Consider the following 26,626-nt stretch of genomic DNA (forward strand, 5'->3'; position numbering starts at 1 on the left):
AAAGACTTTGGGTGGTCTTAAGCCTATACCAAATCACCTTTACTTTCTTCATATCTTGATGAACCAAGTCATGACCAAACAATCTAGACCAACCTCGAACCACCCAATAGGAGATCTACACATCCTACAATACAAATCCTCAAATGAATTCACTCTAATACTAAAGTGATAGATGTTGTTATAATCAAATTCAATGAGAGAAAAGTGATCAACCCAACTACCACCAAAGTTAAAATACCCCAAACTTTTCTTAAGCTTAATTTTACCTTGAGAAGGTTAAAGAATGACTTCCTAAGTGAGTATTGTTTAAACCATATATAATTTTCCTAATTTTGAATTTTTATCACATGGGAAATTTGATAAGCTTTCCGTCGATATAGGATTCGCCCAAATCCGATACCCAAGAAAGAAGTTATGGCTAATTTAAGTTCTAGTCATAAAACAGTGTCATTTTAGTGCTTGGCGCATCGTGGAGAGGGTCTATTTGACAATTGTCAATTTTTAGTGGAACTCCGTGATAGTGGCGCATCGCGGAGGACCCCAATTTCCCAATAGTCAATTTCCAGTGGCCTAGCATGATTGTGATGCATCACACTAAAGTTCCAGGTCCCAACCAGTGGGACAACTCTATAGCACCGTGTCGCGGTGACCCCCAAAATCCCGTTTGTCAAATTGAGCCACTGCAATAATGGCGCGTTGCAATGGCCCATAAAATTGGGTTTTCCAGTTTAATTTTTCAGCTTCGTACAGAAGTTAAAATGGGCACTTTGGAATTTTTCCAAGCCTCTTAAACCATAAAAAAAAACAAATTGAAGTAATTCACAAGCATTCTATGAAGTTTTTCTCAAGTTTTCTCTCAACAAAAACCCTAAGTATCCAAAACCTCTTCCAAGAATCACAATAATCCATCATAGATTTTCTAAATTGAGTCAAGATTCAAGGTTCCTAAGTCAAGGCCTTCAAGAAACCTCAATCAAGAGTACGAATAGAGTCCCAAAAGTGAGAGTTCATCCAAAGCTTCTAATTCAAGGTATGTAGGGTTTGAACAAGAATATTTTTTTCGTTCTTGTGCCCAAATTGTTGATTTTTATTAAAGAATTTCATATTTTGCAAGTGGGTTTATACCCAAATTACTTTATTTTGAGATTATGAGATTATGAGTTGTTCAAGTCTTGATTTGAATGATTATTTCACTATTTTATGACATGATTTGAGAAATTATGCTATGAGTTTCACATTCTTGTATCAATTTGATGTTTCCAAGCTTGATGTCATGATTTAAGCTTTATTATGAAACGGAGATTATTTAAGCATGAGTATAAGTTTTAAATCAAGAATGAGTTTTGATGTTTCTTGAAGAGTATCTTGTTTAGTATGAATCAATAAGTACTTTGATTTTAAAAGAAGGATTACTTTTGAGCCTGAGTTAAGACAAGAATCTACATTATTTAGTCTGTAGGAATTAAAGATAAGAGAATTATAATTTGATCTTCACTATAGACCCTTGAGTTGTTTTGAGGTGGATTTCCTAAGAGTTATGAGCTGAGTATGGGAGTAGTATTTAGCAACGATTTAGGTATGATTCAGAGGTCTCATACACCTGAACTACGTTCCACTGTAGGACTGAGATTTATAGGCCCGAGGTCGAGATAGTGATCACTAAGTTAAGGTTACACTCCCTGGAAAGAGTATGACGCCTCTCCCAACGTAAGTTTTCTTCCTTAGGAGGACAATACGCTAGACTCTATGTAGATCACATGGTTTATGTCAATGAAAAAAAACTTTTGAGTGGCCAGAGTTATGTAATTCCAATAGTCACAGATTTCCCAAGTCTTAAAGTTTCAAAGAGTCCTAAGTCCTTGAGTTTCAAAGAAGTTTTACACTCCATAAGATACAAGTATTAGTTTGAAAGAATTGTTTAAAGTTCCTTTAGCCTTCAAGTATTGAGAATAAGAGAAGAGTAGAGATTTTAAAGTTAAGTATAATGACTGACGAGATTTTTGTTACATGCTTCATTATACATGCTTTATGAGCTTTATATTTTAGACTTATTCAAGCTATGTAAATCATTCCTAATTGCATGCATGATTTGATTAAATAATATTGATATTGTTTTATGTAATGCATACACCCCCTTATACTTAGTACATTCCCAAGTGTTAATCTACATATACATCTATGTGCTACATTGTTTTATAATGTAGGTTCAGGTGCTCAGTCCCAGCCTCGTCAGTGATTTCCAAGTACCTTTGTCTACATCTCCGCAGTGGTGAGTCCTCATGGTTTGAGGACCTATCTTCAAATATTTCAGTATTTTAGTAGATATATTATTGCTTCCAGTTCAATTTGAGTCAGTTAGGAACTTGTCCCAATAGCTCTCTAGTCATGGAGCAGTAGAGGCTTTGTCGGACTAGTTATGAGATTGTTAGTATGTTAAGATTTCTAGTATTGTGGTCATTTGGACTGAGTATTTTCTTCGTATTTCCTATCATTTGATATAACAGTACCAGTGTTTTATTTATTTCATTTCAAAATAAGTTATTATATGTAGTAAAAGGCTCAAAGGGTTAGCTTGAGGCTACTTGTAGCCTTAAGCACCGTGTGATGCTTCGGGATGAGATTTTGAGGTGTTCCAAACTTGGTATCAAAGCCTAAGGTGTAAGGACTCCTAGGGAGTCTGACAAGCCGCGTTAAGCAGAGTCTTGATTATAGGTGTGTAGCACACCATATCTATGGCCAAGAGGCTACAAGAAGTTTTAGGAAAAAGTTATTTCTTTCTTTCAGATTCTATCGTGCCAATAGTTGTCTCTCTCATCTATTGATTCATGCTCTGTTATTTCAGAAAATGCCTCCCCGAAGAGCGAATGCCCGAAGAAATAATAATGAGCAACCCTAGCCTATTGATCCCTTGAATGAGACTGTGTCTCATGCTGAGTTTTGGGTGTCCTTTTAGGAGTTAGCCCAAGCAGTTACCGCAAATATTCAGGCGAATAACCAGGATGCAGTTCTACCTCAATAAGGAGGTGATTTAGCTGCTGCTAGAATTCATAATTTCATGTAGATGAATTCGCCAGGGTTTTATAGGTCTAAGGCAGGTGAGAACCCACAGTTATACCTTGAGGGGGTGATAAAGATCTCACAAGTGATGCATATTTCTGAGAAATAAAGTGTTGAGTTGGCATCTTATAGGATGAAAGACATAACGTAAGACTGGGTGGTTACATGGAAGAAGAGTGGAGGGGGAGGTGATGCCTCCATTACTTGGCAGGTGTTCCAAGATGTATTCTTGGACAAGTTCTTTCCACTTGAGATGAGAGAAGCAAAGAATGAGGAATTTATGAACTTAAGGTAGGGCTTCATGACTGTTAAGGAGTCCTGCTTAAAGTTCAACCAGTTAGCCAAGTATGCTCCTGATTTTATTTCTGACACCCGAGCTAGTATGAGCAATTTCGTGACAGGAGTTTCTGGTTTAGTACTGAAAGAGTGTAGGACTGCGATACTAAATAGGGATATGGATCTGTCTAGGTTGATGATACATGTATAGCAAATAGAGATAGACAAAATAAGGGAGAGAGATAGAGTGAGGGGTAACAAAAGGGCTAGATCTAACCAGCATGAGTATAGTCAGGCTAAGTCCCATGGAGGGAACCGCCCACAGTTCTAGGTCCATTCATCTATGTCAGTGTCTTCATCAGCTAGTGCTCCCTCTCATAGAGGCAGGCAGGAGTAAGGGAATAGGTGTTCTATGTATCGACCCAGAACAATATAAATAACAAACCCCACTATCCTCTATGTGCTAAGTGGGGTAGGTATCATCCTGGTGAGTGTTTAGTAGACCAGAGAGGTTGTTTCGATTGTGGCAAGCTGGGCCTAGACTTAGAGATTGTCCGCATGCTAGGCAGGGGAATAGAAATGCCCAACCCCAGACACAGACTACTAGTGCACCATCTTTTGTAGCTCATTCTGCCCCTAATCAAGGCATTTTATCTAGCACTGCTGGCGGTCAGCGCTAGAATAATTTGTATTCCTTACCATTCCATCAGGAGCATGAGGATTCTCCTAATGTTGTTACTGGCATGCTTCGTGTCTTTTTCTTTGATGTTTTTATATTGTTGGACCCCGGGTCAAGTTTCTCTTATGTGACCCCATTAGTCGCTGTGAATTTCAAAATAATTCCTAAGAAGATTCCTGAGCCTTTCCTAATTTCCACACCGGTAGGGGAGTCGATTATTGCTAAACAAATTTATAGAGATTGTACTGTTACTATTCTTCATAGAGTCATATTTGTTGATTTGATAAAGTTGGACATGGTGGATTTTGACCTTATTCAGGGTATATATTGGCTTCATTCTTGTTATGCATCTATAGACTGTCATACCCACGTGGTCAAGTTTTAGTTCCCTGATGAACTAATTTTTGAGTGGTCCGAGAGTTCGGTATCTCCCAAGAGTCATTTTATCTCTTATCTCAAAGATAGGAAGCTAATATCTAAAGGTTTTCTCTATCACCTAGTTATAGTTAAAAACACTAAGTCCAAGGCTCCAACTATTCAGTCAGTCAGCATTGTTAATGAGTTCCCTGATTTTTTCCAAAAGATCTCCTAGGGGTACCTCCCGATAGAGAGATAGAAATTGGGATTGAACTTTTTCCTAACACTCAGCCTATTTTTATTCCACCATACCGTATGGCACCTGCAGAGCTTAAGTAGTTGAAAGAGCAACTCAAAGATCTTTTAGATAAAGGATTCATAAGGCCTAGTGTCTCTCCTTCGAGCGCACCTGTTCTTTTCGTGCGAAAGAAAGATGGTTCTTTGGGCATGTACATTGACTATTGTCAGCTTAACAAAGTCACTGTTAAGAATAAGTACCCCCTTTTGAGAATCGATAACCTGTTTGATCAGTTGCAAGGTGTAAGTTGTTTCTCCAAGACAGACCTTAGATCTGTTTATCATCAGCTTAAAGTGAGGGAATGTGATATTCCAAAGACAGCCTTTAGAACCCATTATGGTCACTTTGAGTTTTTAGTCATATCTTTTGGGCTAACCAATGCCCCAGCAACCTTTATGGACCTCATGAATCAAGTGTTTAAGCAATATCTTGATATGTTTGTCATTGTTTTCATAGGTGATATCCTTATTTACTCCCATACTGAGAATGACTATGCGAATCATCTTAGAATTGTTTTGCAAACTCCTATAGATCATCAGTTGTTCGCCAAATTCAGTAAGTGTGAAATTTGGCTAAGGTCAGTAGCTTTTCTGGGTCATATTATTTTAGTTGAAGGAATAAGAGTTGATCCCCAAAAGATAGAAGTTGTAAGAAATTGGCCCAGACCTATCTCTCCATCAGACATTAGGAGTTTCTTGGGTCTAGCTAGATACTACCGCTATTTTGTTGAAGGTTTCTCTTCTATTGCATCCCTCATGACCCGGTTGACCCAAAAGAAAGTTAAGTTCCTTTAGTCGGATTCCTATGAGAAGAGTTTTCAAGAGTTGAAGACTCAACTTACTTTAGCCCCTATGTTGACGTTAGCTGATGGTACAGATGGTTTTATGGTTTATTGTGATGCCTCTAGAGTTGGTTTGGTTTGTGTGTTGATGCAGAAAGGTAAGGTTATAGCCTATGCCTCTAGACAGTCAAAGCCACATGAAAAGAACTACCCAACCTATGAGTTTCAGTTAGCTGTTGTGGTCTTTGCTTTGAAAATATAAAGACACTATCTTTATGGTGTTCATGTTGACGTGTTTACGGACTACAAAAGCTTGCAGTATGTGTTTTCTAACAGAGAGTTGAATCTTCGCCAGAGAAGATGGTTAAAGTTGCTAAAGGATTATGATATGAGCGTGTTGTACCATCCGAGCAAGGCCAATGTAGAGGTAGATTCCCTTAGCAGGTTATCTATAGGCAGTGTGGCTTATGTAGAGAAGGTTAAGAAGAGTTAGCTCATGATGTGCATTGTCTGGCTAGAATGGGTTTTAGGTGCTTGATTCTGCTGAGGGGAGTATTTTGGAGCAGAGTAGTTCTGAATCCTCTTTAGTTTCAAAAGTGAAGGAGAAGCAAGACGTAGATGCTATTTTGGTCAGACTGAAGAAATCAGTTAAGGACCAAAAGATAGAGGTTTTCTCCCAAGGGGGAGATGGAGGGTTGAGAATGCAGGGTAGATTGTGTGTTTCTTGTGTTAATGATCTAAGGCAGAGACTTATGACTGAAGCACATGGCGCGTGGTATTCTATTCATCCCGGTGCTACCAAGATGTACCGTGACTTACGAGAAATCTATAGGTGGAGTGGTATAAAGAAGAATACAGCTAAGTTCGTAGCTAAGTGTGCAACTTGCCAAAAGGTCAAGGTAGAGCACCAGAAACCTGTTGGTGTGATACAAGAATTTGGTATACCCACTTGGAAGTGTGAAGAAGTGAATATGGATTTCGTGACTGGTTTACCTCTTTCGCGTCGTCATTATGATTCTATTTGGGTTGTTGTAGATAGGCTGACTAAGTCAGTGCATTTCTTGCCCGTGAATACATCCTATACAGCTGAGGATTATGCTAGATTATATATTCGGGAGTTGGTCAGGTTACATGGAGTTCCCTTGTCTATTATCTAAGATAGGGGTACTCAGTTTACTTCTCAGTTTTGGAGGGAATTCCAGAAGGATCTTGGAACCCAAGTTTATTTGAGTTCTAGTTTTCATCCACAGACAGATGGTCAGACTGAGAGGACTATCCAAACTTTGGAGGATATGTTGAGAGCATGTGCTCTTAACTTCAAAGGTAGCTGGGATAAGAATTTACCATTGATTGAGTTTGCGTATAACAATAGTTACCATGCTAGCATCAAGATGTCACCATTTGAGGTTTTGTATAGTAGAAAATGTAGATCACCCATAGGTTGGTTTGAAGTGGGTGAGGCTACTTTGATTGGACCTGATGCAGTGTTTGAGGCTATGGAGAAGGAGAAGTTGATAATAAAAAGGTTAAAGACAACCCAGAGTCATCAAAAGTCATATGCAGATGTGAGAAGAAGAGACCTTGAGTTTGAAGTTAAAGACTTGGTGTATCTGAAAATCTTGCCCATGAAAAGGGTGAAAAGGATTGGAAAGAAGGGGAAGCTTAGTCCCCGGTATGGTGGCTCGTATAGAATCCTAAGTCGGGTGGGGAGAATAGCCTATGAGATTGAGCTTCCCGCAGAGTTTTCAGTTGTGCATCCTATATTTCATGTCTCCCTGCTTAATAAGAACGTTGGTGATTCCGTTGTTGTGGATCCTTCAGAGAACCCAGATATCCCAACTAGCCTTTTGTTTGAAGAGATTCAGTTGAGATTCTAGACCACCAGATCTGTAGACTGAGGAAAAAATAGGTTCCCTTGGTCAAAGTGTTATGGCGAACCATTTAGTTGAGGGCGCTACTTAGGAAGCTGAGTCAGATATGAGATCCAAGTATCTGCACCTATTCTCCGCAAGTTCAGATCAAGCTGAAGGTAAATTTCCTTCTTAATTCAGTCTTTGTCTAATCAAAGATTCAGTTATATAGCTATTCTTAATATGAGTTCATGCATTCTCCGAAGTATTCAAGAGTTTAGAAAGATATAGATTCAGTTTAGTCATTTGTTTCAGCTGTGTATCCTTAGTTTTCTCTATATTCTTAGCTTAACTAGCGACATTCGAGGATGAATGTTCCCAAGGGGGAGATATTGTAATACCCCAAACTTTTCTTAAGCTTAATTTCACCTCGAGAAGGTTAAGGAATGACCTCCTAAGTGAGTATCGTTTAAACCATATAGAATTTTCCTAATTTTGCCTTTTTATCACATGGTAAATTTAATAAGCTTTCCGTCGATATAGGATTCACCCAAATTAGATACCCGGGCAAGAAGTTATGGCTAATTTAAGTCATACTCGTAAACAGCATCATTTTAGTGCTTGGCGCGTCACAGAGAGGGTCTATTTGACAATTGTCAGTTTCCAGTGGAACTCCGCGATAGTGGCGCATCAAGGAGGACTCCAATTTCCCAATAGTCAATTTCCAGTGGCCTAGCACGATTATGATGCGTCACGTTGAAGTTCTAGGTCCCAACCAGTGGGACAACGTGATATCACCATATTGCGGTGAACCCCAGAATTCCGTTTGCCAAATTTCAGTGAGCCACCATGATTGTGGCGCAGCGCAGTGGCCCATAAAATTAGGTTTTCTAGTTCAATTTTTCCAGCTTCGTACAGAAGTTAAAAAGGGCACTTTGGACTTTTTCTAAGCCTCTTAAACCGTAGAAACACCAAATTGAAGTTATTCACAAGCATTATATGAAGTTTTTCTCAAGTTTTCTCTCAACAAAAACCCTAGGTATCCAAAACCTCTTCCAAGAATCTCAAGAATCCACCATAGATTTTCTAAATTGAGTCAAGATTTAAGGTTCCCAAGTCAAGGGCTTCAAGAACCCTCATTCAAGAGTACGAATTGAGTCCCAAAAGTGAGAGTTCATCCAAGTTTCTAATTCAAGGTATATGGGGTTTGAACAAGAACACTCTTTTCATTCTTATGCCTAAATTGTTGATTTTTACTAAAAAATTTCATATTTTGCAAGTGAGTTTATACCCAAATTACTTTATTTTGAGATTATGAGATTACGAGTTGTTCAAGTCTTAATTTGCATGATTATTTCACTATTTGATGACATGAGTTGAGAAATTATACTATGAGTTGCACATCCTTGTATCAATTTGATGTTTCCAAGATTGATGTCAGGATTTAAGCTTTATTATGAAATGGAAATTATTTGAGCATGAGTATAAGTTTTAAATCAAGCATGATTTTTGATGTTTCTTGAAAAGCATGTTGTTTAGTATGATTCAATCAACAAGTACTTTAATTTTAAAGAAAGATTACTTCTGAGCCTGAGTTAAGACAGGAATCCACATTATTCAGTCTTTATGAATTAAAGCTAAGAGAATTATAATTTGGTCTTCACTATAGACCCTTGAGTTGTTTAGAGGTGGATTTCCTAAGAGTCCTGAGCTGAGTATGGGGGTAGTATTTAGCACCAAGTTGGGTATGACTCCGAAGTCTCATACCCCAGAACTATGTGCCACCATAGGATTGCGATTTATGGGCCCGAGGCCAAGATAGTGATCACTGATTTGAGGTTGTACTCCCTGGCAAGAGTATGATGCCTCTCCCCAATATAAGGTTTCTTCCTTAGGAGGACAATATGTTGGATTCCATGTAGCTTACATAGTTTATGTCGGTTAGAAGAATCTCCCGAGTATCCGGAGTAATGTAATTCCAAGAGTCACAGAGTTACAAAGTCTTAAAGTTTCAAAGAGTCCTGAGTCCTTGAGTTTCAAAGAAGTCTTACTCTCAGATACAAGTATGAGTTTGAAATCATTGTTTAAAGTTCCTTTAGCCTTCAAGTATTGAGAATAAGATGAGAGTAGAGATTTTAAAGTTAAGTATAATTACTCACGAGATTTGTGTTACATGCTTCATTATACATGATTTATGAGCCTTATATTTTAAACCTATTCAAGCTATGTGAGTCATTCCTAATTGTATGCTTGATTTGATTAAAGAATATTGATATTATTTTATAAATGCATACACCCCCATATACTCAGTACATTCTCAAGTGTTGATCCACATATACGTCTATGTGCTACATTGTCTTATAATGTAGGTTCAGGTACTCAGTCCCACCCTCGTTAGTAATTTTTGAGTACCTTTGTCTACATCTCCGTAGTGGTAAGTCCTCGTGGTTTGAGGACCTATATTCAAATATTTCAGTATTTTAGTAGATATATTATTGCTTCAAATTCAGTTTGAGTCACTTGGGGACCTGTCCCAATGTCTCTCTAGTCATGGAGTGGTAGAGGCTTTGTCAGACTAGTTATAAGATTGTTAGTAAGTTGAGATTTCCAGTATTGTGGTCATTAGACCGAGTATTTTCTTTGTATTTCCAATCATTTGATATGACAGTACCAGTGTTTTGTTTATTTCATCTCGAAATAAGTTATTATATGTAGTAATAGGCTCAAAGGGTTAACTTGGGGCTACTTGTAGCCTTAAGCACCGTGTGATGCTTCGGGATGAGATTTCGGGGCGTTACAAATGCCAATCGCATAATCCTGAAGCATATCTTCCAATGTCTGAATATTTTTTCCATTTGTCCATTCATCTGCAGGTGGAAAGCAGTACTAAGGTTTACCTTAGTGCCTAAATCTCTCCGAAATGAATGCCAAAAATACAATGAGAACTCAGTACCATGATCAGAAATGGTAGAAACTAGAGCACCATCCAGCTTCACTATCTCCTAATTGAAAATCTTAGCATAATTACTTCCCATTTCCACATGGGCAACTCAATGTCTTTGGACAGCTCATCGGGCCTCAAGTTCTTCACCTTCCCTTGTTGACAGACCATGCACTTAGCCACAATATTGGCCATATCTCGCTTCATATTACCCCATCAATAAATCTCCTTGAAGTCATGATACATCTTCGTCGAACTAAGATGAATTGTATACCATGACTCATGAGCCTCAACTAGAATTCATCCTCGTAACCAATCCACATCGGGAACACACAACATCTCTTGGTACCTCAAGATAGCATCATCGCCAATGTCAAAAGCTATAACTTTTTGTTGGCCCATATCATCATTGATCTTCATCAAGTTAGGATCCAAAACCTTCTTCTCTTTTACCTCAACACCAGTAGATGACTTCACCATCTCTTGAACAAACACACCTCCATCTTTAGATTCTAAAAGATAAACCCAAAGGTTAGATAAATGGTGAATATCCTTCACTAATCCACATTTCTTTTTATCCATATGAGATAGACTCCTCATAGATAACCGGCTAAGACCATCAGCAACTACATTAGCTTTACCTGGATGGAAATAGAGATCCATGTCATAGTCCTTGAGCAACTCAAGCCATATTCTTTGCCTGAGATTAGCTCCTTTTGGGTGAACATACACTGCAGGCTCTTATGATCAGAGAAGATGTCAACATGAAACCCGTACAAATAGTGATGCCAGATCTTCAAAGCAAACACCACAACCAACAACTCTAAATCACGTGTTGGCTAATACTTCTTATGAACTTTTAGTTGCCTATAATCATAGGCCATAAACTTGACATGCTGCATCAACACACAACCCAGTCCTATATGGGATACATCACAGTAAAATAGAAAATCCATCAGTACCCTCAGGCAGGGTCAAGATCAAAGCAAAAGTCAACTTACCCTTAAACTTCTCAAAACTTCCCTCACAAGTATCTGACCACATAAACTTCACCATTTTGTGAGTTTGCTTCGTCAATGGAGCAACAATTAAAGAAAAACTCTCCAGAAGATCTAGAACAAACTACTAAACGGATGGTTGAATAGACCGTGCCTGCTGATCCAGAACGTCGATTTTAGGGTGGTTATAACTTGATGTAATTTTATGATTTTTAAATCTTATTTTGACCATCGTTTTGGAAATTTGTGATTTTAGTTTTTGTGGGTCAACTTTGAGAAAACAACATTTTTTTCAAATTTTGATATCTCCATTGAGTTCGGAGCATCAAATTTAATATTTTTGCATAGTTTTTTTGCATATATCAGACTCCGAATGATGCATCCCATCAAGTCCGTTTTTGGACTTAAAAATCTGGTGTAAAAAATCTGCATTAAAAAAATAACTTTTACCCTTTTTTTGCCTATTTTGTCCATTCTTTCACCTTGCCTCTTGAGAGTTAAATCATAAAATAGTGTGAGAGCTCGAGAAGCTAAAGTAACACCTATTTCTTAATTCTATTATAGATTTAAGGTGAGATTTCATCCTTTCTACTCTAATTCTTTATTAATTTCTTAAAATCCCAAAAATTATAGGACTTGATTTTAAACCCAAATTTCACTCCTTTTCACTTGAATAATGTTTTAATCTTATAGTTCTGACTTTTTCATCAATTTAACCTTTAAAACAACTTTAATTCTTGATTTTAACATGGAATTAAAAGATTTTATCTGATAAAGCTCAAAAAAAGCTTTTTCTTCAATTTGAACCTCATTTTTTACTCGATTTGACTTGGGTTTTCAACTGTAGATTCCTAAAAATATAGAGAGCACATTTTTAAAAAAAATTATGATTTTGCCCTTCTTTTTTAAAAACTCATCTCAAGGGTCTGTTTTAACCCCAAACCAAAAATAGGCAATATGATTATCATTAGCTTTGTTTTGACACATAGATTCAATGTTTCTTAATTTTAGTTAATTTCAAGACCGTTCATGTGAAGTAGGGTTTTGTGGTTGAAGTGTTGTAGGTCGGTGCTAGCATTTGAGGTAGGTTATAGCTTAACTCTTTCAGACTAGGCCGGGTAGTAAATGATGATACAAAATCCATGTTAAGGGTGAAAACTAATCATGAAAAATGTCTAACTATGTTTTGTGCTTGCGTGGGGGCCTATATGTGATGTAATTGCTGAAATTGAGATATTATGTTATATGTGTGACTGTGTGGGGTACTATATGATGTTGATATACTTGAATAAATATGAATAATTGTATTATGTTATTCTAGACTCCACTATGTGGGAATACATTGGGTATATTATTGTAGTATTATGTTATTGAAAACACCTATTGTGGTACAATTGGTGTATTGTGATATATTCATACTTGTTGGCATATGAAACATGTGGAATTTTATAAATGGTTGGAAATAATAAGCAGATATTAGCCTACGTGATTGTGGAAATGTATCGTTGTGATTGGTTGTGGAAATACATCATGTTGTTGATTGTGGAAATACTCATTGAGAGTGATTGTGAACTTTACATCCTTATGGCATCATACAAATAATTTCACTTGTTTGTTGTATGTTTCATATATACATGTTGTTGTTATTGGTCTCACTTGAGTTGTGTCTCATGTTATGTATGTGCTTTCGAAATATTGGAAATTCTAGAAATATTGGAAACATCGAATTTTATAGAAATCTATAAAAGATATATGGAGAAGTTTCTTTGATATTGGTTGTATACGGGTTGACGAACACCCCATGGGGCCTATATTGGGAAACTTTAGCTCTGTAGGTGTATACAGGGTAGTATAGGGGTTTATAAACCCTTTATGGGTCTACATCGGGAAGCATAAGCTCTATAGGTGTATACGGAGACTGTGTGATGGTCTCGTGCATCATTATCATCATCATCATATACATTGTGCTTTCTTTAATGTGTTTATTTTATTCTTGTATGGCCATATTGACTTGTCATCTATCTGTTTAAGCTATATCTTGAATTAATAATGTCTAATTATTCTATCTTCCCTTATTTTTACTTAATGATCTTGGTTATATATGTTTCTCATTTGTTCTACCTGTATGTGATATTGTGTATATTTGTATCCCTATATTATGTGTTTTGGCATTATGTGTAGATATTATAGAACTATTAGTGTAAGAGGTGTGGGATACTGTTGTGGGACATTTTCTGATTGCAGGTGACGTGCCCTTGTGTGTATTTTGTATGTTTTATTACTGCCTTGCATGGTCAGCCTATGATACCTACTGACTACAAGTTGATCGTATTCATACCTACTATGCCTTTTTGGTGTAGGTCCTATCTCGAGTGTGTCTCTGATTGGTTGATTTTGCACTTCTTCAGATTAGTCAAAGTAGTGGTTGGACATTCATGCATCTAGATTTCACTTCTATTTTTTCTATAGTAGTTATGTATTTATTTATATTTGGAGATAGATGTTGACTTTGTGTGGATATTTCTGATGTATTTTACTCATGGTTTGTATTAGTAGTTCTTACACTATTGACAGCTATTTTTGGAAATTTATAGTTTTATATTATGTTTCTTTCTGTATTATTTATACTTATGTGGTTCAGTTTTGTTCTAGAAGACCTACCTTGGGGTATTTCTACCTTATCCTCTTTGTGTATCAGTTTAGATGATAAGCTTACTCGTCAAGGTTCGCCACGATTGCCATCATGGCCCTTAGATTTTTGGTTGTAAAAATATTATATCAGAGCATCTAGGTTTTCATTGGTCTCAATGGTGTAAGAATAGGATGTCTAATATAGTCTCGCAAATTAGTATATATACGTCCATATCTATCTTCGAGAGGCTATAGGATGTCTAGAAAACTTCTCTTATTTTATTCCTTACAATGCGATGTTCTTTCATATCTTGTGTTTTGAGTTGTGTTTTGCTTTTTCTGTGCAGTGGTGTTGACTTGGTCTCGCGGGGTCAGTAATGTAGAGCCTACTTCTAGAGAAAAAGTTTAGTCAAAAAGGCGAGCCTAATCCATAGACTGGCTCGAGAGAGGGGACGGGCTCGTGGTTCAGCCCCATCTAGGAGAAGTGCTAGGGTACTCTCTCATGAGCCTCATGTTAAGTAGGTTGGAGCTATTGGTTCTACATCAGTTCTTTAGGGTTTGTTTGCCCAGTGTTGAAGGGATTATTGGTGCATTTGCTGACCCATTTAAAGGGTTCTCCTTTAGTAATGTTGGGTGTTCCTCCAGTTCAGAATGTAGATCCTTCTATTACACCTACTTCTATTTTGGTTGCTCTTTAGACCTTGAGACCTATTCTTGTTTCGACATCAGCATCTGAGCATTATGTTTTGAGGTCGAGAGTTCAACCTTTATCTATGTTACCTTCTTAGATGGGATCTCAGCCTACTAAATTTACTATACCTCCTCTTACTGCGAGTACTGTCATAGATTTTGGAGAGATTTATGCCTTATAGTATGAGAGATCAGATGCGTGATGAGTTTGACTGCCTGGAGCACGGCTCCATGATTGTAGCAGAGTATGCGGCCTATTTTCATGCCTTGTCTAGGTATTCCTATTCTAGTATTTCCACTGAGTCTGAGAAAATTCTAAAGTTTGTGAAGGTTTTGGATGTCTCCCTTTAGTTAGCTATATCATAGATGGTTGTATTTGGGGCATCTTTTTGGATTATTATGGATCATGCTAAGATGACTAAGGGTGTTTTTCGAGTATCTCAGGAAGGTGCCAAGAGGGTGCACCGTGTTAGTGAGATTAGAGGTCAGGTTTCTCATAGTAGAGATTTTAGAAGTTCTCATAGATATTAGGGAAGATCGGTGGAGGAGGATTTGAAGAGTTTGGGTGGTGGACCTTCTAGCTCAATAGTGTAGATGCCTGTCAAGGAAAGTTTAGAGTTTGCTATGTTTGCAATGAGATTGGCCTTGTGGCAAAGGACCGTCCCTGTCATATGTTTAGAGCCACTCCTATAATGATCGTAAGATGTAGGGGTGCTACTAGAGGTGCAAGGGGCAGAGATAATGAAGCTCGTAGGGGTGGTCATGTGGCCACTCTAGTAGTTGGTGGTCATGGATAGTGTTATGCTATACTAACCAGACCTGAGGCAGAGGCTTTAGATATTGTAATCATTGGTATATTCCCTATTTTTTCAAATCTGCATCTATTTTATTTGATTTTGGATTGACTTTCTCCTATGTGTCTGTGTATTTTACTTTGGGTCTAATTTTTAGTAAGTGATTCTTTAGTAGTGGATTGGGTGTACCAATCTTGTATTGTGACTTTCTCTGGTCTTAAGACTTAGGTAGACTTGTTTGTGTTAGATATAGTTGATTTTGATGTTATTTTGAGTACGGATTGGCTGGCTCCTTATCATATTGTCCTACATTATTTTGCTAAGACCGTGACTTTAAGTTTGCTGGGTGTGTCGGGAATAGCTTGGAAGGGCGCGCTTCATTAAGGTCCTAAGAGGGTTATCTCTTATGATCAGACACGTCGATTGGTTGAGAGAGGATGTTTAGCTTATTTGGCTTATATTCGTGATACTAGTGTTGTTTAACCTCTTTTCTTGGATTCTGTCCATGTTGTTCGTGAGTTTATGGATGTGTTCCCTACGAATTTTGCTGGTATGCCTTTGGATCATGATATTAATTTTGTTATTGATGTTGAGCTAGACACTAAGCCCATCTCTATTCTTCCTTATAGGATGGCCCCAGTCAAGTTGAAAGAATTAAAGGATCAAATGCAGAAGTTGTTGGATAAGGTATTTATCCGACCTAGTGTATCGCGTTTATGTAGAAGAAGTATGCAGATGTGTATTGATTATCGATAATTGAATAAGGAAACGATTAAGAATATGTATCCTCTTTCTCATACTGATGATTTATTTAATTAGCTTTAGGGTGTTATGATATTTTTAAAGATTAATTTGAGGTCTAGTTATCACCAATTAAGAATTAGAGCTTCAGATATTTCAAAAATAGCTTTTCAGACTCGATATTGTCATTATGAGTTCTTGGTCATGTCCTTTGGGTTGACAATCCCCCTACCACATTTATAGAGTTGATGAACCTGGTGTTTGATCGTATCTCAATTCCTGTATTATTGTATTTATAGATGATATATTGGTTTATTCCAAGAGTGAGGCTGAGCATGAGGGGCATTTACAGATTGTGCTTCAGAGATTAAAGAATGAGAAATTGTATGCAAATTTCTCTAAGTGTGAGCTTTGGTTGGAATCTGTTTCTTTCTTGGGTCATGTGATGACTAAGAAAGGTATCATGGTTAATCCATCCAAGGTTGCAGTGGTTCATGATAGGTCAGGACCTACTTTACCTATCGATATTCAAAGTTTTTGGCTTGTAGGTTATTGTTAGTATTTTGTTGAGGGTTTCTCATCTATTGCAGCTTCTTTGTCTAAGTTACCTCAGAAGAAGAATTCTTTTTAGTGGTCTGATGCTTGTGAGGCGAGCTTTAAAAAGCTCAAGGATTTGTTGACTTCAACTCCTATATTGACTTTGCCCAAGGAGGGTGTAGGTTTTGCCATGTTTTGTGATGCTTCAGGTGTTGTATTTGGTGTTGTGTTAATGTAGGAGGGCAAGGTGATTGTGTATGCTTCTCATTAGTTGAATCCCCGTGAGAGGAATTATCCTACCTATAATTTGGAGTTGTGTGCAGTTGTTTTTACCTTGAAGTTGTGGAAGCATTACTTGTATCGAGTCTGTTGTAAGATTTTCTCGGATCATAGTAGCCTTTAGTACTTCTTCACACAGCGACATCTTAATATAAGGCAGCGCCATTAGTTTGGGTTTCTTAAGGATTATGACTTGATTATTCTCTACTATCCGGGCAAGGCTAATATGCTTATGGATGTCTTAAGCTAGATGTCGACTAGCATAGGTAGATGGCACATCTTTTGACCCATGAGAGGCCTTTAGCCTTAGAGGTTCAGTCTTTAGCTAACCAGATAGTTAGGCTTGATATTTTGACAATTGGGCATATTTTGGCATTTCACTACAAGAAAAATGCTCAATAGCAAAGGGAAAATTGATCCCTAAAACTGTAATTCCCGACCCTAAAGGTCAATAGGGATTGGAAAAAGCTAGTCACCACCCGTCCCTATAGCCTCCTTCGCTAAAGGTCATTTACTACGGGCTAAACTAGCTGGTCCTTAAAAAGTTTTTTGTGACCAGCATAAAACTAGTCCTTAAAATGCTTTTAGGGACCATGTTTCTGGTCCCTAATTAAGGACATTTTGTGACCAACAAAGATCTGGTCCTAAAAGTACAGTCGGTGCTAGTATTTCAACCACTAGTTTATTGGTCCTAAAAGAATATTCGGACAAAGTTTTTGTCCCTATATATATAGTTATACAATTTCTAATGGCATTAATCAAATGAGTATATATCTATATATATCAAATTACCATAATCTGCTTTCATATATACATATAAACACCATATATGCATCAGTCATGTCATTGTTTACACAAATACTTCACGGAAAAAAAAAAGAAAACTGACATCCTCTATTAACTAATACTATTAATATAGATTTCTTGTTTGCTTTATCCAGCTACCTAGGCTCTTTGAGTTCAAACACCAACAATTTCCTTGTCTGAAAAGTGCCAAGTTCAACTGATATTTTGAGAAACCCACGGTTCAGTTTGTCTGAAGCCAATGGAGGAGAACTGGTCTTCAAGGGGAGTACGAAACCATTGTACATGCTACTACACTGAACATGATTACAAGGCTAGTTGTTAGTTGATGAAGACCACTCATTTATCGAACACCTACAAAGGTCAAGAAGGACATAAGAAATTTGGCAATGTAGGCTGAATTTAATTTAAAAAATCAATGGAGCTAATTTGCTGACAACCAAGATGATACAATCACAAAACAAGAGTAAGCCTTAACATCAAAGAATAGATCTTTGGAGTTGTGATTGACTATTGGTTTCGAAATTGGAATAATAGATTTGTTGGTTATCATTCTAAAGTTAATGAACTGACCATTGTAAATGTTGTTAGGCATTATAAAAGAACTTTGAGATGAGTGTTCCATATTGCTATGCTTTTACACTTAAATTGGAGCTAATAGTCCAAATATAATGCAAATTGAGGCAGTTATAACCACATTGAGATTAATTCAAGTTGGGAGAGTTGTAAAAGTACCTGTGGTTGATATAACGGGAAACGTTTCCATAGTTAGTAGCATCGATTACATATGGAGATTGCCCTTCAATTAGTCTGTTCAAATCATCGATGTAAGCATCTATCTCCAAAAAGTACCTACAACCTTCTGTGTCATCCTACTCAATAGGTAGGATCCTGATATATAAGGTTCATTGACATACAACAAACAAACTTTAGCTACCAAGTAGAATGTGTTATAATCTATTGTATCTTTTATTTGCTTTCTGCTCATCAAGTACCTATCCGACATATTCACACACAAATGTATCACGAAGGATTGCTTCTCTTTCTCTGACTGTCCACGCAAGAGAAACTAACATCTTAATAATTTTAGATCAAACCATTACCTTTGTCTCAGTTTTATATATTTCTAACTTTATACGCACTCCACTCTGTAAAATCGTATTCTAACAAGATTTACCGCAAGAGCACCATTGATTGCCTTCGTAGACTAGGTATCCCTCCTGACAATCAAGCACAAAATGCTAATTGAATCAAGCATGCCAGACAAGATTTCTAGCATCATGATCATATTGTAAAGCTCTGTCAGCCAACACAATCATCAGACAAATCCAGATTATTGAGTAAAAGTTAGTAGACAAGTCATCCTAGAGTATGTAATTATCAGCAAAAAGAAACACCATAGACTAGAAGTCACAAAAATATGAAAGAATAATTATAAGAATGTAAATGTTACCTCCAATATTATCTGACCTCTCTCATCATATAGGAACCTCCCACGCATAGGCTTCCCATAAATATCTTTTGCATCCCCATAGTCATTATCAAAAATGTAAATTTGGTCACAAATTTGAGAAGATCATGTTGAATTTGGACAAGCACACCCCAATTGGGAACCCTTTATAAAAGAGAAAAAACTAATTTAGAGAGGAAGAGAGAGAGTGGTGAGGGAAAATAATCACTCAAGATTATGAAAACCACTTGTTCCAGTGCTTCGCCAAATGTAATGGAAGTTGCACAGAACACTAGAAGTTAAAGTAATTTACATGGAACACCCTTTGTTGAAATCCTAGCTCCGCCTCTGATTCCACGCTGTTATTAAGTATGCTACACTCACCAAAAGAGCCCAAATGACGTAGTTGGATGTTAATTTGAGGGTTTAAAATAAACAATATCTAGTTGAGGTGTCAAAATTAAAGCTCATGCCAAGTTTAGAGGCTGAGAATGTGTTTGGCTTTAAATGAATATACCGTTTTAATTGCATGGATGTCATTTTGTAGTTTTCACGCAGGTATTACATAAATTCTAGTTGTTGACTTATTAAGCATTATTTTCTTTTTTGGCTGGAGTTGGTTAATAGCCAGCATTTTGGCAGATATTAGAATGCAATATCATGAAATATACTTTTTTCAGTTATTCTATTTATTTCATTCTAGTTTCACCTTATTTTTATAGATTTTAGTTTCATAAGAATATCAATTAAAAAATTTAATGAGAGCAGTCTTCACAAGGTGACCAAATCTATTAAGGAAATAGTTTTGGTATTCTCCTTTAATATATCCATTGAAAAAAATTGGATTTTACACATATAAAATGAGTTAAGATATGATAATATATTATATTTTCTTACAACAAAGTTAACAACTAATTAAGGTAGTTACATCATTTTTCAGGTGGAGTTATTATAATATTCGATCAAAATAAATTGTGATAATCGAAGCAAAGTAGAATGACCATTATATAGTGAAAGAAAGAAATGTCACTTTTGTACTGTAGACACAAAGCTAAGTCATGGATTTCATCCCAAAAACAGTGATTATGATTGAAATTTTCTCACTAAAATAATAGGAATCATATATTTTTTATTCCAATCACCGCCTCGATCATGCAACTTTTTTTAGGCATTGGATAAATTAAGATAGCCACATCATTTTCTGGTGGGATTATTGTATAATTCGATTAAAATAATTTGTGATGATCGAAACAAAGTAAAGTGATTTTTATATAATAAAAAAAATTAATTTTTATGTAATAGACATAAAATTAAATAATTATCGACGAAATTTTCTCGGCGAAGTAATGGAAATCATAGATTTTTCCGTTCCAATCATTGCCTCCATCATGCAACTTTTATAAGCCATTGGACAAAGCCTGCATAAAGATTGTGAAATTTTCAACTTAATTTTATTTAGTAGGCATTTGATCATAAAAATTAAATTTTTTTTGGAGTTGAAGTTGGAATTGAAGTTAAAGTTGGAATCGGATTTGGAATCGGCAATGTATTTTTAAAAATATTATTTTAAACTATTGAAAAGATATTTTTAAATATAATTTTATATCCCCAATTTTTAAAAATTATTAAATCACTCAACTTTACTAATTTACCTATAAGATACAACCAATGTGAGAGGAGACAATAATATTATCTTTATTATCGGTGCTGCATAAAGAGTCGTAAAAGTGGGCGGGTTAAGGTTCCGTTGGATCATGAGGTGATTTTGAGGAAGAAGAAAAAATTGAAGTTGTCTTCAATTTTAAGGTCTTTTATCGATGAAAAAAAATTAGGCAATGTGATAATTAAGCATTTAACTCCGGTTGTTCGATGAAATTAATAAGATATTTGTATAAAAATAAAAATAAAATTATTTGTAACTGTAAATAAAGTTGAAATTGAAGTTGGAAAAAAAGTGAAAACAAGTTTTTACTTGTTTTCACTTTTTCAAAAATAATTTATAATTAAATTTAGAATTCTCATGGCCAAACATCCCAAGTTTCACATAAGTGAAATAATTTTTCAAAAAAAAAAAAAAAAAATTTTTGACCAACGGATCCTTAGTTATAAATAACGACAATAATTAATACTTTCTCGATCTCATATTAGTTAGCTTACTATAAATAATTATAATAAATTATTTAATGATTTATTAAATTAAAATAAAATTAATTATATTTTTTCTCATTTCACCTTTACTTTAATTCTCTTTACTAGTGTAAATAAGTAATTTGTAAAATTCTAATAAAGTATTTTAAAAGATATTTTAGTAATATTACTTTTCTTATTTATGAATTCTTAATAAAAGAAATTTTTTTAATTAATATTGGATGGAGGAAGTAGAATGTTCTTTTTTTATTTAAATTTATTTGTTCAATTTAAATTTAACGTAAAAAATTTTAAAAATAAATTAAATCCTGTCAGCTTAGAAAAACATGTGAAATGTATCAAAAAATCATCTAATCTAATAATGTTAAATATTCTAGATGAAAATTGAAATTACTGAATATCTATTTCCTCCGTTTCGTCTTAGTTATCCCTTTTTCTAAAAATATTTATTTTAATTTAGTTGTTCTTTGATGAAATCAAGAGAATTTTATTGTGTTCTTTCAATACTATTCTTAATATTAAATGACTAAACAAAGTATATTTATACAAATTTATATTTTCAAAGTATAATTAATATGACTAATTTATTAAAATAAATTCTCTAATTAATATTCTTTTAATGAGTATATCAAGTCTGTGGGTTAACTAATATAAAAAAGAGAAAATATATATTAGAAGAGTGTCAGTTTGTTGGCATTAAATTCAATTGTAAGGATATTAAAGTTATTTCAGAATTTTACAATATCAAGTTACTTTGTCTTTTGTGCTTTGGTAGTTGGACCTTACCAAAACTTTTTTAAAAAGCTCATATTTTTATGTGTAATTACAGAACTTGTCATATCATGATGGACCCATTAACTTTCATATTTGACAAATGTCAACATGTGGCCCTTCCATCTATTTCTCATTTGTATTTTTTATTTAATCTTCCATGTATTCTCATTTTTATTTCCCAATTTGATTGATGCATTATTTTTATTAGGATTATAAAATTCCTTAAATCTAATATATTTAAGTAAGTTACTAAGATAATAATGGAGTAATAAGTAATGTAATTAAAAAGGTAAATAAATTTTATTCTGTATTCATTTTATATTAAAAATATATTTCTTTTAACTTTTTTATTTTAATTAATTTAGAAAAATTTATTATTTTTTTCTAATATCATTTTTATCATTAAATATATGAAATACTAAAATAAAATTTAAACTTTAAAGTATATTTAATAAAATTAATTTAGCAAAATAAACTTTTAATAAATATTTTCTTAAAATGTCAATTCAATATATATCAAATTTTAAGGAACAAAAGAAAAACACCTAATAAGATTTTACTTTTGCATGTAATAAACGTAATTTATTATTATAGCGTATACAAAACACATTATCAATTATTTGATTAAGCATACTCTTGTGAATCACTTTGAAGTTGAAATTTTAAGTGTTAATTACATATAGGCTTGTGGTCATGTTTATCACCTCAAATTTAAAGCACATATAATTAACATCTTAAAAAATTAAAAAATATAAAATAATTGGCTGACAGTTGAAATTATATTTGTGTCGGTTAAATTAAAATAGAAAAAAAATATATTATAAATTATAATAATTAAAAATTAAAATTATTTTAACGATTGATTATTTAAATTTTATTTATATCACATAAATTAAAAAAAATATATATATAAATTGAATCCATACTAGCATTGATCGTCGATATTTAGTATTAAAAATAAAAAAGGTGTTTTGTGTCAAAACGAATTAAAATATAAATTAAAACGGAGGGGTACCTTTATTTAGAACGTACCACAATTTGCAAATTGAATCGTATCATTTCTTATCTCACGCAGTCATGCTTTAAAACGGAGGGGTACCTTTATTTAGAACGTACCACAATTTGCAAATTGAATCGTATCATTTCTTATCTCACGCAGTCATGCTTCTCATCTGTGTACCTTTCTCTCCTGACACGTTTCATGCTTTTCCTGTTGCTGCCACGTTATTGTTTTATTACTACTCTTCCCATTCATGGCTGCAACAAGAAGATAAAGCGCATCCTCTATATAAATATAAAATAATATATGGTGTAAATTATCCAAATATTTCCTATTTTTCATGGTGTAGTTTTCCTCTTTTGGTGATTAAAGAAAGAGAAGGTTCCATGGATACAAGAGAGAGAAGTCTTAGAATAGCAATGTTACCATGGCTAGCTCATGGTCACATAGCTCCTTTTATAGAGCTAGCCAAAGCACTTTCCAAGAGAAATTTCTACATATACATATGTTCCACACTAGTCAATATCAATTCATTCAAACAAACAATATCTGAAAAAGATTCAATTTTAATAAAGATAGTGGAAATTCACCTTCCAAATTTGCCAGACCTTCCTCCTCACTATCACACTACCAATGGCCTCCCACCCCATCTCATGTCCACTCTAAAAAATGCCATGGACATGGCCCAACCTAGCTTTTTCCATATCCTTAGTACTTTGAAACCAGATTTAGTTGTGTATGATTTTCTTCAGCCATGGGTTCCAACTATGGCTGCTTCACTGAATATACCCTCCGTATTGTTCCTCACCCCTGGTGCAGCAGCTAGTTCTTATCATTCTCATATTGGTAGAAAGAAACCTGTTTCTGAATACCCTTTTCCATCCATTTACCTAAGAGATTATGAGTACAATAGGAATAGACAAATGTTTGAACCAACAGAAGATGATGATGATGGATTTACTGATACACAGAGAAAAGTCAATGCATGCACAGATGAATCATCTGAAATCATCTTGATCAAGTCAATCAGAGAACTAGAAGGAAAATACATTGATTTTCTCTCAAATTTAAACAATAAGAGGTACTCCCTCCGTCCCAAATTTTCTAATTTAATTTTTTATTTTAATTGTCTTTTTTTCATTTTTTTTTCATGTTTTATCTTTTGCATTAATTATTTTTTCTTCAAATTAAAATGTAAACATCATTTAATAGATTTACTATGATAAACTAGGCATGTTATTAATTATTTTTCTTAATTAATGTGTCATCTCAATTTGTTACGGGTGATTTTGGAGGGAGGGAGTATGTTTTACTAGTGGCGAATGGCTTATCTTCAGTTCATCCAAATTTACTTAATTTTAAAATTTGCTTTTTTATATCTAAATATGATTTTTGCTTATCTTAAAATAGTCCAAATTTATTCAACTAGCTTGAATTGGTTTGAATGGCATTGTAGTTGAATAATACCAATAGTTCTATCAGGGCGGCTCTACCTTTCGAGAAAAAGGGCTTACCCCAAATTTGAGGGCCTTATTTTGTAAGCAATAACGGTGGTAAGTAATAATGGTTTCTGGATTTTTTTTAAAATATTAATTACTATTTATAGAAAAAATAATTTTTTTATATAAAAAGAATTTAGGAGGAGAGTGATATATAGCTAGTCTGAAGTGCTATGTCTGAAGAAATTAATGTATTCGACTATATTATTAACTAAAAGAAATTGATTATATAATTTTAGGAGTAGACTATATAAAAATAATTAATTTTTCTTAAAAATAATAGGTCACTGTTTGATTTTGGCCTTAGGCCACAGATTTTCTTGAGCCACTAATAATAGTTAATAACTTCTTAACAAAATCATAGCTGACTTACTTATTAGTTACAGAACAAAACTAAATTATTTTTGAAATAAAAATTAAGCATTAGTTGAGTAACGTTTGAGAAATTACTCCCCTGTCAAGTTTACCATTTTGAGCCAATAATTTGATGGGTCATTTTGAATTTAGTCCGTTCAAAACGGGTGATAGTCCAAGCTGTTTAAGAACTTGGTGTATTGGATGAGTTACGATTAATTCAGCTGTTTCCAGGTATGTTCCAGTTGGACCTCTTGTTAGAGTAGCAGACACAGATAATGAGCATTCAGAGATCACCGAGTGGTTAAACAGCAAAGAAAGATGCTCCACAGTTTTTGCTTCATTTGGTAGTGAATATTTCCTATCCAAGGAGGAAATGGAAGAACTGTCTTTTGGTCTAGAGCTTAGCAAGGTGAATTTCTTGTGGGTGATTAGATTCCCAGTTGGACAAAAAATCAGCCTCGAAGCAGCTCTTCCAAAGGGTTTCCTTGAAAGAGTTGGGAGCAGAGGAAAAGTAGTACTAGGATGGGCACCACAACTAAGTATATTAGGACATTCAAGTATAGGAGGATTTGTGAGTCATTGTGGATGGAGTTCAGTAATGGAAGTGCTTAAACTTGGAGTTCCAATTATAGCCATGCCAATGCATCTTGATCAGCCATTAAATGCAAAGTTGATAGTAGATGCAGGGGTAGGAGAAGAGGCTGTTAGGGACAAAGATGGAAACATTGACAGACATGAAGTGGCAAAGATTATAAGGAAAGTGGTGGCAGAGAGAAGTGGGAGAAGGTTGAGAAAAAAAGCAAGAGAGCTCAGTGACATATTGACGAATAATGGAGAGAACGAAATAGATGAAGTTGTGGAAGAGTTGTTGAACCTGTGTCTTGACACTAGAACTATAGTGTAAATAAGTATTTCTTGAAGTAGTTGTCAGGTATTTGCCATCATTTTGCTCTGTTTTACTTGTTGACAAAGTATTACTTGTATCTATATATATATTCCTCTTTCATTGAGACGAATAAAAGTACCTCTTTCATTGAGACGAATAACAGTAGCGAACAAAGATATTCTCTGTACCTAAAGACTACATATCATGTGTCCGATCTTTTTTTGCTTAAAATGTTAATAAGATTAATAGATTTAGCAAACAAATCTTATCTTTTGTTTTTGTTTAGCCATTTTTGCTAGTTTGGACCTTTCTAATTGCACTTAAAACTTTTCTGTTCTTAAATAAGCGAATTTATTGGTTGTGTCGATGGAGCTGACCTTATGCCTTTCTCTAACCATTGACCTGCTTCTATTGCTACGTTCTCAATCAAGTTGGTATGGAAACTCTGCTACACTTGGTTAACGCAGAAATGCATGAGTTTACTAATATAATTCAGGAACCAACTGCAAGTATTCAAAGTAAGTCTGTCAAACTGGCCTAGTTGACCCGGCCAGAATCGGCCTGTTTAAAAAATTGGTCCGGTTTGACCCGATTTGGTCAACCCATGGGCTTAGAGTACCGAAAATTGGACCGGTTTGACCCGGCTCGATCAGTCCATGGGCTGTAGAGTATCGGATTCCGGATCGATTTAATTTTTTGATTGAACTCGGTTAACTCGGCCCGGATCAAATTGGTCCATTTTGACCTGGCTTGATCAACCCATGGGCTGTAGGGTACCGGAAATTGGTCCGGTTTGCCC

The 26,626-nt window shown here is 35.0% G+C and overlaps 1 protein-coding gene across 1 annotated transcript; it reads left to right on the forward strand.

Moving 5' to 3' along the window:
• Positions 1-23,374: 23,374 nt before the first annotated feature.
• On the forward strand, positions 23,375-25,984 carry LOC107872105 (UDP-glucosyltransferase 29). The gene is made up of 2 exons (XM_016718905.2): positions 23,375-24,166; positions 25,173-25,984. The coding sequence occupies exons 1-2, from the start codon at positions 23,472-23,474 to the stop codon at positions 25,843-25,845; spliced, it is 1,368 nt and encodes a 455-aa protein (XP_016574391.1). The 5' UTR covers positions 23,375-23,471; the 3' UTR covers positions 25,846-25,984.
• Positions 25,985-26,626: the final 642 nt, after the last annotated feature.

The sequence above is a fragment of the Capsicum annuum genome, chromosome 1 (assembly GCF_002878395.1).
Source record: "Capsicum annuum cultivar UCD-10X-F1 chromosome 1, UCD10Xv1.1, whole genome shotgun sequence".
Taxonomy (NCBI): domain Eukaryota; kingdom Viridiplantae; phylum Streptophyta; class Magnoliopsida; order Solanales; family Solanaceae; genus Capsicum; species Capsicum annuum.